We start from the raw sequence: 12,061 nt of genomic DNA on the forward strand, positions 1-12,061 counted from the left end.
TTCTCTCTCTCTGTCTCTGTCTCTGTCTCTCTCTCTCTCTCTCTCTCTCTCTCTCTCTGTCTCTCTCTCTCTCTCTCTCTGTCCCTCTCTCTCTCCTCTCTCTCTCTCTCTCTGTCTCTCTGTCTCTCTCTCTCTCCTCTCTCTCTCTCTCTCTCTCTCTCTCTCTCTCTCTCTCTCTCTCTCTCTCTCTCTCTCTCTCTCTCTCTCTCTCTCTCTCTCTCTCTCTCTGTCTCTCTCTGTCTCTCTCTCTCTCTCTCTCTCTCTCTCTCTCTCTCTGTCTCTCTCTCTCTCTCTCTCTCTCTGTCTCTCTCTCTCTCTGTCTCTCTCTCTCTCTCTCTCTCTCTGTCTCTCTCTCTCTGTCTCTCTCTCTCTCTCTCTGTCTCTCTCTCTCTCTCTCTCTGTCTCTGTCTTTCTCTCTCTCTCTCTCTCTCTCTCTCTCTCTCTCTGTCTCTCTCTCTCTCTGTCTCTCTCTCTCTCTCTCTGTCTCTCTCTGTCTCTCTCTCTCTCTCTCTCTGTCTCTCTCTCTCTCTCTGTCTCTCTCTCTCTCTGTCTCTCTCTCTGTCACCCTCTCTCTCTCTCTCCCTCTCTCTCTCTCCCTCTTTCTCTCTCTCAATTCAAAGGGCTTTATTGGCATGGGAAAGCATATGTTAACATTGCCAAAGCAACTGAAGTAGATAATAAACAAAAGTGAAATAAACAATACAAATGAACAGTAAATGTTACACTCGAAGAAGTTCCAAATGAGATGTGCAAATAGTTACATTACAAAAGGGAAAATAAATAAACATAAATATGGGTTGTATTTACAATGGTGTTTGTTCTTCACTGGTTCAACAGGTCACAAATCTTGCTGCTGTGATGGAACACTGTGTTATTTCACCCAGTAGATATGGGAGTTTATCAAAGTTGGGTTTGTTTTCGAATTCTTTGTGGGTCTGTGTAATCTGAGGGAAGCATGTGCCTCTAGTATGGTCATACATTGGGCAGGAGGTTAGGAAGTGCAGCTCAGTTTCCACCTCATTTTGTGGGCAGTGTGCACATAGCCTGTCTTCTCTTGAGAGCCAGGTCTACCTACAGTGGCCTTTCTCAATAGCAAGGCTATACTCACTGAGTCTGTACATAGTCAAAGCTTTCCTCAAGTTTGGGCCAGTCACAGTGTTTTAGGGCCAAATAACATTCTAGTTTGCTCTGTTTTATTTTTAATTATTTCCAATGTGTCAAGTTATTATCTTTTTGTTGTCTCATGATTTAGTTGGGTCTAATTGTTTTGCTGTCCTGGGGCTCTGTGGGTGTGCTTGTGTTTGTGAACAGAACCCCAGGACCAGCTTGCTTAGGGGACTCTTCTCCAGGTTCATATCTCTGTATGTGATGGCTTTGTTATGGAAGGTCTGGGAATCGCTTCATTTTAGGTGGTTGTAGAATTTCAACGTTTCTTTTCTGTATTTTGATAATTAGCATGTATCGGCCTAATTCTGCACTGCATGCATTATTCGGTGTTTTACGTTGTACACAAGGGATATTTTTGCAGAATTCTGTATGCAGAGTTTCAATTTGGTGTTTGTCCTATTTTGTGAATTATTGGTTGGAGAGCAGACCCCAGACCTCACAACTATAAAGGACAATTGGTTCTATAACGGATTCAATTATTTCTAGCCAGCCACACCGCTCTTCCTCAAAAGCTGTATCAATTACATCATCAATTACATCAGCTTGATCTCTAATGACTGTTTCCATGGCGAGGTCAAAGGTCAGGGAGGTCAGCGGTGCATCTAGTCCATTGCCCACGACTAGAGAGAGAGACTGTTTTCTCATCCTGTCAGACTGAGGAAGCCTGCTAGGTATTAGTCTGGTGAATCAGCTGGAGGGAGAGAAATAGTACCCACCCCCTTCTCCTCTTCCTCCTCCTCACACACACACACACACACGCACACACACACACACCCTTCTCCTCTTCCTCCACACACACACACACACACACACACACACACACACACACACGCACACACACACTCACACACACACACACGCACACACACACACACCCTTCTCCTCTTCCTCCACACACACACACACACACACACACACACACACACACACACACACACACACACACACACACACACACACACACACACACACACACACACACACACACACACACACACACACACACCACCCCCTTCTTCCGGCAATGTATTCATAGCAGCGCTAATTAACAACTCACCATGGATGAATGGAGCGAAAGAGAGGCAGAGAGAGGCAGAGAGAGGCGGAGGGAGAGAGACTCCTTCTACATGGTGAGCTGAATATAGAAGGCCCCCAGCGCAAACACAGCCGTGAGTATGTGTGCTTGTGTGTGTGCCAGGGCTATCCCACATCTGGACTGTAGGTCCTCCTCTATGGTTATTCTGCTGGAGATGAGATTCCACTTCCATAGTCCGAGACAGAGGCCAGCCAGTTCACTACAGTTAGCTGCCTCTAATAATCCACTATGACAGCCTCTGTCTAATAGCAGTGTGCGTGTGTGTGTGTGTGTGTAATAGCTCCCCTTGTGCCTACTCCAAGGCTGGCATAATGGGGGAAACACCATGCTTCCTGCACTCAGCATACCTCCCAGGAGAGACAGGAATGTGACGTGATGTGTAATAATTCCTGGGTAGGATGTACAGGCCATGAACGATCAATGCTGTATTCTTTTCCCCTTTGGATGGGTGTTTGGAATGCTGTAATAATGTCATTCTCTCTGGAGGGTGCAACAAGAGGGAGTTGGAAGGAAGTTGGCTGGTTTAGTCATCAATAGCAAACCCAAAACTATGTAGACTGAGTAGTCAAGTGAGAGTTTTAAAAGGTGAGCCTAGAAAAAAGAGATGGTTGGAGGTTTGAGAGAGATAAAGTGAGATAGATCATGAGAGAGAGAGACCTGTTGCCTCAAGAAAAGGGCAGCCAGTGAAGAACAAACACCATTGTAAATACAACCCATATTTATGTTTATTTAACTATTTACACAAGAGAAAGACAAATTGAGAGAGAGCGAGAGAGAGAGTTAGAGAGACACATTGAGAGAGAGACAGAGAGAGAGAGAGAGAGAGAGAGAGAGAGAGAGAGAGAGAGTCTGAAGTTTACATACACTTAGGTTGGACTCATTAAAACTCGTTTTTCAACCATTCCACAAATTTCTTGTTAACAAACTATAGTTTTGGCGAGTCGGTTAGGACATCTACTTTGTGCATGACACAAGTCATTTTTCCAACAATTGTTTACAGAAAAAAAGTGCAAAAAGTGCAAATCAATTCCAGAACAACATCAAAGGACCTTGAGAAGATGCTGGAGGAAACAGGTACAAAAATATCTCTATCCACAGTAAAAGGAGTCCTATATCGACATAACCTGAAAGGCCGCTCAGCAAGGAAGAAGCCACTGCTCCAGAACCGCAATAAAAAATCCAGACTACGTTTTGCAACTGCACATGGGGACAAAGATCGTACTTTTTGGAGAAATGTCCTCTGGTCTGATGAAACAAAAATAGAACTGTTTGGCCATGATGACCATTGTTATGTTTGGAGGAAAAAGGGGAGGCTTGCAAGCCGAAGAACACCATCCCAACAATGAAGCACGGGGGTGGCAGCATCATGTTGTGGGGGTGCTTTGCTGCAGGAGAGACTGGTGCACTTCACAACATAGATGGCATCATGAGGATGGACAATTATGTGGATGTATTGAAGCAACATCTCAAGACATCAGTCAGGAAGTTAAAGCTTGGTCGCAAATGGGTCTTCCTAATGGACAATGACCCCAAGCATACTTTCAAAGTTGTGGCAAAATGGCTTAAGGACAACAAAGTGAAGGTATTGGAGTGGCCATCACAAAGCCCTGACCTCAATCCAATAGAAAATGTGTGGGCAGAACTGAAAAAGCATGTGCGAACAAGGATCCTACAAACCTGACTCAGTTACACCAGCTCTGTCGGGAGAAATGGAACAAAATTCCCCCAACTTATTGTAGGAAGGTTGTGGAAGGCTACCCAAAATGTTTGACCGAAGTTAAACAATTCAAAGGCAATGCTACCAAATACTAATTGAGTGTATGTAAACTTCTGACCCACTGGGAATGTGATGAAAGAAATAAAAGCTGAAATAAATCATTATCTCTACTATTATTCTGACATTTCACATAAAATAAAGTGGTGATCCTAACTGACCTAAGACAGGGAATTTCTACTATGATTAAATGTCAGGAATTGTGAAAAACTGAGTTTAAATGTATTTGGCTAAGGTTTATGTAAACTTCTGACTTCAACTGTGCATATGAGATGAGTAATGCCAGATATGTAAACATGATTAAAGTGACAAGTGTTCTATTCCTTAAAGTGGCCAGTGATTTCTTGTCTATGCCTATAGGCAGCAACCTCTAATGTGCTAGTAATGACTGTTTAACAGTCTGATGGCCTTGAGATAGAAGCTGTTTTCAGTCTCTCGGTCCCAGCTTTGATGCACCTGTACTGACCTCGCCTTCTGGATGATAGCGGGGTAAACAGGCAGTGGCTCAGGTGGTTGATGTCCTTGATGATCTTTTTGGACTTCCTGTAACATCGGATGGTGTAGGTGTCCTGGAAGGCAGGTTGTTTGCCCCAGTAATGTGTTGGGCAGACCGCACCACCCTCTGGAGAGCCTTGCAGTTGCGGGTGGTGCAGTTGCCATACCAGGCTGTGATACAGCCTGACAGGATGCTTTCAATTGTGCATCTGTAAAAAATTGTGAGGATTTTAGGTGAAGAGACACATTTCTTTACCCTCCTGAGGTTGAAGAGGCTCTGTTGCGCCTTCTTCACCACACTGTCTGTGTGAGTGGTCCATTTCAGTTTGTCAGTGATGTTTACACCAAGGAACTTGAAGCTTCCCACCTTCTCCACTGCGGTCCCGTCGATGTATATGGGGGTGCTCCCTCTGCCTGTTTCCTGAAGTCCAAGATCATCTCATTTGTTTTGTAGACGTTGAGTGAGAAGATGTTTTCCTGGCACCACATTCCCAGATCCCTCACCTCCTCCCTGTAGGCTGTCTCGTCATATTTGGTAATCAACCCTACTACTGTTGTGTCGTCTGCAAACTTGATGATTGAGATGCATATGGTCATCGGTGAACAGGGAGTATAGGAGGGGGCTGAGCATGCACCCTTGTGGGGCCCCAGTGTTGAGGAATAGCAGAGTGGAGGTGATGTTTCCTACCTTCACCACCTGGGTGCGGGCCATCAGGAGGTCCAGGACCCAGTTGCACAGGGCGGGGTTCAGACCCATATGCTGCCCACCCAGAATGCTCTGGGGCAAAGGGACCCCCAGCCAACCCCAGAACCGTATCAGACTACAAGGGGCTGCTTCCCAATTTCACACCCTTTTCCAGAATTGTGAACTTGCACACTCTCTGTAATGGATGTAAAATCATTTGATTGGTGAAAGCATTGACTGGAGGGAGTTTCACCATTGTTAAGTGAAGTCCATGTGAGAAAGTGTGCAAGTGCACACTTCTGGATAAGGGTGGATAATCGGGATGCAGCCGTTGTTTCTGAAGCACATTCCTGTCCTCTATTCCCCCCATCACGGCGAACATATTGCAAGGCTGTGTTCACTCCACTGTGTGTTCATGGGTGAGTCTGTAGTCTGCAGCTCACCACCATGGAGAGATGTGTCATAGACACCATGCCTGGCGTTCAAAGCTGTTCACAAATACTGCTGTATGCTTCAGAAACAATTTAATTTATTTATGGTTCGTACTCAAATAGTAGTTTTCTTTAATTAGTTCGGTGCTTCAGGGGAGCATGCCATGCATATTGCTTTCCAAACAGAGTCTGGGTGGTTTGGTTTGGAATTGTCAATTCCCATTTTGATATAACTTCAGTGTTTATTATGTAATGTTCATTTCCCCCTGACAGATAAAAGTAAATCTGTTTTCCCCTAAATTTACCTGGACGCTAACCCCTGCCTTTTAGAGAAAGATCAATCCCCTAGTCAGATAAAGCCAAGTTGTTATCTACTGTCCTCTCTAAGAACACTAACAGCTGGTTCTCTGACACACCATGGCACCAGGGTGTTAATGCGGGCAGTTTTTCCATGACTACAGGCCGTGCACTCTCTGTTTCTGACAGGTGTTCCCATGGCGCCGGTTGTTGCCTCAGGCGCTGGACTTCGATTGGTCTGACAGATTCCACTCAAGGGTCAATTCAGTGCCACCACCGACCAATGACAACGCTCGCTTCGCATTACTTCCTAGTTTGTCATATAGATAAAGAGCATCATTGACTTGAGCATCATCACCTGTAGATTTGTCCCCATGTGTTATGATGACAACAGCGGATTATATTTCATATATCACAGATGCTGAATTGATATGAGGATTTCATTGATGCTTTGACGTAGGGCCTCAAGGCTATAATATGTTAAGAACAACCTTCAAACAGTCCTTCACACAGCTTTTTAAATTAAAAATAGCTTGCTACATTAAGAAATGTACAACACAAACTGTTCTGAAACACATTCATGTGTAGTCTCATATCATTCAAACTTGATGGCCTTTGGATCCTTAACCTTGAAGAGGGACTTTGTGGTGGTCATAGCAGCCTTATGTAGCATCAACATTACCTATGAGGGTGGTCATAACAGCCTTATCTAGCAGCAACATCACCTTGAAGGTAGATATAACAGCCTTATGTAGCAGCAAAGTCACCTTGAAGGTGGTTATAACAGCCTTAGGTATATGTTCACGTCATGGCATAATCTCTGTGGTATCACCTGGCCAATCTGTGTGTGTATTGTCACCTCTCTGGCCTAGATCCAGTCTTGGGTAATGTCATTGTCACCTTGACATTCACGTCATGGCTTAATCTCGATGTGTGATGGCACCTGGCAAGCCAAGATCGTCCCAAGTCATTTCCCTGTTCCAGCTCTCCTGGACCGCAGTCTGCTATATCTCTGCTAGGCATGAGGACGGACTGTAGACCGGGAGGTGTAGCATTAACTACACTTACCTGCTACTTCTACGCTCTTTCAGCAGACTTTATGAAGTCTTTCTGGGGACCTATGAAGAGGCGTTATGTGTGATATGTAGAGAGTTGTTTTCTGAAGTTTTCTGAAGAGACTTCCTGTGGATGAATACGGGATCTTTCCAGAAACTTCTATGCAGTCATTCTGAAGCCATTTTGAGAAAACCTGAATTGCCATTTTAAGGGTGTGAAAAGTCTTATCTAAATAGTATTTCTGGCAACTTATAACTCTTCCTTTCTTGGGTGCTATGAGCAGCACATGGTGGAAGACTGTTAAATGATTTCTACGACCCAGTGTTGTCGACATCAGATCGGGAGTTGTGTGTTCGTCCTGTTACACATTCTGAGGTCATAGGCTATACACACAAGGAAATGGCAGTGTTCCGCATAAACAGGTGACTTGTCTTATTCAATCGTATTTTAATAATATGACATGTTATCATAAGATTGCAATATTATTGTCATATTATTGTCATATGTCAGTCTCAGTTGGGTAAACACTCTCAATTGTGTAAACGTCTCAGTTAATATTTATTTGGTTTGGAAAAAGGACAGATTTTGTTATCTGAAAAGGGCAAGCACCTGGAATGCAGTAAATTGAGTCATGTACTGGCATATTCCCTCCAGAAATGTGTTTTGGGGTATATCCTGTCTGCCCTTGTTATGCCAGATGTCAGGGAAGTCTTTAATGGCTAGACTAGAGAGACACCTTTGTCCTCTGGCTTTACTGAAGACAGGTCAGGACCAGTTTGACTGTCAATTAAGTTATCAGGTCTCTCTCTCTCTCTCTCTCTCTCTCTCTCTCTCTTTCTGTCTCTGTCTCTCTGTCTCTCTCTCTCTCTCTCTCTCACGCACGCACACACGCAGGCACACACACACAAACACACAAGCACACACGACGGTAATTAAATAGACTGGCTGGGTCCTGTAAACGAGTGAAATCATATGCTAATGTCCTTTGACAATATTGTTGGGGAGGGAAATGTGGGAAGGGTTTTCAGTTTTCACAAGGACTCATTTGCAATTCACAAATGAGTTATTTTGGTTCCTGGGAAAGCAGAGGCCGAGAGAGGGGGAAGGAGTGAAGAGTCTCGACTTCGTGTTTTTTATGGTGTGATTTATTCACAGATAGATACACTCCTTTCATCTGTTGTTTTAATTGGTTCCTGACTGTTTCCCTGCAAACTGAAGTAATGCAGTCATCCACACTTTCAGAACATGTTATTGAAACAAGTGGTTGTTGATAGCAAGCATAGCTAAATCTAACATATTCACCATCATTATTATTTGTCCAGCAGTGAAAAACTGTGCTTAAGGTCAAAATTGGGTTTGTTTTCGAATTCTTTGCGGGTCTGTGTAATCTGAGGGAAGTATGTGCCTCTAATATGGTCATACATTTGGCAGGAGGATAGGAAGTGCAGCTCATTTTCCACCTAATTTTGTTGTCAGTGTGCACATAGACTGTCTTCTCTTGAGAGCCAGGTCTGCCTACGGCGGTCTTTTTCAATAGCAAGGCTATACTCACTGAGTCTATACATAGTCAAAGCTTTCCTTAAGTTTGTGTCAGTCAGTGGGCAGGTATTCTGCCACGGTGTACTCTCTGTTTAGGGACAAATAAATAGCATTCTAGTTTACTCAGTTTTTTTGTAAATTTTTTCCAGTGTGTCAAGTAGTTATCTTTTTGTTTTCTCATGATTTGGTTAGGCCTAATTGTGTTTCTGTCCTGGGGCTCTGTGGGGTCTGTTTGTGTTTGTGAACAAAGCCCCAGGACCAGCTTGCTTAGGGGACTCTTCTCCAGGTTCATCTCTCTGTAGGTGATAGGTGATGACTTTGTTATGGAAAGTTTTGGGAATTGCTTACTTTTAGGTGGTTGTAGAATTAACTGCTCTTTTCTAGATTTTGGTAATTAGCCCCCTCCTCTCTCTCTCTCTCTCTCTGTCTGTCTGTCTGTCTGTCTGTCTGTCTGTCTGTCTGTCTGTCTGTCTGTCTCTATCTCTCTCTCAATAAAAACACAATAGGCATATGAACAACTTCTCTCCTCCTCTCTCTCCTCCCTCCCTCAGGACGCTGCACCAGCAGTTTGAGAGTTACAAGGAGCAGGTGCGTCGCATCGGCGTGGAGACGCGGCGCCAGCAGCAGGGCCAGCACAAGGACGACGCCCCCATCTGCGGCATCTGCCGCAAGACCAAGTTCGCCGACGGCTGCGGACACCACTGCTCCTACTGCCAGACCAGATTCTGCGCCCGCTGCGGCGGACGCGTCTCCCTGCGCTCCAACAACGTGAGAAGCCGTTAAGAATCCCTGCCTCCACCCCTTCTTCTTCCTTCCATCCCTTCCCTCCGTCTTCGTCACCCCCCCCCCCCCCCCCCCCACCCCTTCCCCTTGTTCATTTGTTTTGTCAAGACGGCTGCTTTTATGTTGTCTGTGTTGGCGGCTGGGGCTCTGTCACACTTTGGTCGGTCAAAGTGTATTGGAGTTGTTGTTGGAGCTTCAATCCATCCTCAGGTGTGTCACACTTTTGCAAAAATGGCGACCCTGTAATGTAAACCCTAGGAGCACCTAGTATGTAGTCCTTTTAGCAAGTCTCCATTCAGCATTTACAGTATTGACACATACGCTGCAGTTCCGCTCAACATCCCTGTAAATAAGACAGTCGCATTCCCCAGAGCCCAAACCTTGTGAATGATACAGCGTTGGTTCTAGTTGATTTAGTCTAGCTCCCCAGAGCCCAAACCTTGTGAATGATACAGCGTTGGTTCTAGTTGATTTAGTCTAGCTCCCCAGAGCCCAAACCCTGTGAATGATACAGTGTTGGTTCTAGTTGATTTAGTCTAGCTCCCCAGAGCCCAAACCCTGTGAATGATACAGCGTTGGTTCTAGTTGATTTAGTCTAGCTCCCCAGAGCCCAAACCCTGTGAATGATACAGCGTTGGTTCTAGTTGATTTAGTCTAGCTCCCCAGAGCCCAAACCTTGTGAATGATACAGCGTTGGTTCTAGTTGATTTAGTCTAGCTCCCCAGAGCCCAAACCCTGTGAATGATACAGTGTTGGTTCTAGTTGATTTAGTCTAGCTCCCCAGAGCCCAAACCCTGTGAATGATACAGCGTTGGTTCTAGTTGATTTAGTCTAGCTCCCCAGAGCCCAAACCCTGTGAATGATACAGTGTTGGTTCTAGTTTATTTAGTCTAGCTCCCCAGTGCCAGAGGAAGCATGCGGTATGACATGCGGCGGCGTCCATACTCACCACACGTGGCCGTTATTTTAAGCCCAAGTCCCGCTCCCCCCCATGCCATCTGGGTCCCTCGCCATCTCATGTCCAGCCCAAGAGTGAGGCCCTCCTCCTGGGTATCTGACCTGACTGTGGGCCCTGGTCCTTGGGCCTGCTGGGTGCCAATCTGTTCCAGATCCGCTAGGCCCAGCTGGAACCCAGACTCACACAGGGAGCAGGACACAGGATCAAGCTTTGGCCCAGACTGTGGACTTATTATGGGATAATTCCATTAAATGAATTATGGATAATGATAACCGGCCACTAGTAGTGTTGTCTCTATTAGAAATTCCATCAATATGGAACTAATACTACAGTGGAACTCAAGTCAATAGTAAAGTATGCCAAGAATTAGTTTGAGCACTATTGAAGTTTATTTCAAAGGTATTTTGAAGTAAGGGTATTTTTGTGTAGGCTGTAATCTATGTGTGTAAGGGTATTTTTGTGTAGGCTGTAATCTATGTGTGTAAGGGTATTTTTGTGTAGGCTGTAATCTATGTGTGCAAGGATATTTTTGTGTAGGCTGCTGTTGTATTGTGTGCGTATTACAGCCTGTGCGTGTAGGCAGTGTAGACTGGAGAGATGTCTTCTGACCAGCGCTCTCTCAAGTGTTACTTCCTTCCTTGATCCCCCATCCTACTCTCCCATCTATCTCCAGCCAAGCAGAATAACAGGATTAGTTGAAATGGTAAACTTTGTTTTATTACATAAAACTCTCCCTCCTATTCATGTTTTCTGGTTTAGTTCAGCACGTCTGTGTACCTCATGTCAAATTCAAGCCGAGCACTTCATGCATCTCTCCAGTGCTGAGTCGGTCAAAACAGACATTTGTTTGACAGGGCGGATGCTAAGCAAGTTTCCTTACATTACTTCAGTTTGTGTCACTCATGTCAAACAGGCTCAACTCTTTGCATCACTTAAAGATGCGCTCTCAAACCTTTGAATAATATCAGCCAGTAGTTTTGAAAGTGGTGCTCACGAGCGACAACGGGTCCCCGTTTTTTGTGTGCTACGTCATCCAGTTGTGTACTACATCATCCATTTCGTGTGATAGGTATGATATCATACGAATTTAGCAATTTGTGTGATATGTTACAAATACAATTCATGCAGTATGTTACAAATTTGTTGTGATTAAGATCCCAGAGAGCATTTTTAACCTCTAATAGGATCGGTGGGTCCCCCTCGGGACGGTTGAGCTAACGTAGGCTAATGCAAATAGCATGAGGTTGTAAGTAGCAAGAACCTTTCCCAGGACATAGACATATCTGATATTGGCAGAAAGCTTAAATTCTTGTTAATCTAACTGCACTGTCCAATTTACAGTAACTGTTACAGTGAAATAATACCATGCTATTGTTTGAGGAGGGTGCACAGTTATAAACTTGAAAAGTTATTAATAAACCAATTAGGCACATTTGAGCAGTTTTGATACAACATTTTGAACAGAAATGCAATGGTTCATTGGATCAGTCTAAAACTTTGCACATACACTGCTGTCATCTAGTGGCCAAAATCTAAATTGCGCCTGGGCTGGAATAATACATTATGGCCTTTCTCTTGCATTTTAAAGATGATGGTACCAAAAAAAATACTAAAAAATGCATGTTTTTTTCTTTGTATTATCTTTTGCCAGATCTAATGAGTTATATTCTTCACATTTCCACAAACTTCAAATTGTTTCATTTCAAATGGTATCAAGAATATGCATATCCTTGCTTCAGGTCCTGAACTACAGGCAATTAGATTTGGGTATTTCATTTTA

At 44.3% G+C, this 12,061-nt stretch overlaps 1 protein-coding gene across 1 annotated transcript in view; it reads left to right on the top strand.

Annotated features, from left to right (window-relative positions):
- Positions 1 to 12,061, top strand: part of LOC139424533 (regulating synaptic membrane exocytosis protein 1-like) — a 91,070-nt gene that overhangs the window by 23,727 nt on the left and 55,282 nt on the right. Inside the window, exon 2 of the mRNA XM_071176459.1 lies at positions 9,092 to 9,308. Within this exon, the coding sequence (XP_071032560.1) occupies positions 9,092 to 9,308 (217 nt within the window). The remainder of the gene's footprint in view (positions 1 to 9,091; positions 9,309 to 12,061) is intronic.

The sequence above is a fragment of the Oncorhynchus clarkii genome, chromosome 13, assembly GCF_045791955.1.
Source record: "Oncorhynchus clarkii lewisi isolate Uvic-CL-2024 chromosome 13, UVic_Ocla_1.0, whole genome shotgun sequence".
NCBI lineage: Eukaryota > Metazoa > Chordata > Actinopteri > Salmoniformes > Salmonidae > Oncorhynchus > Oncorhynchus clarkii.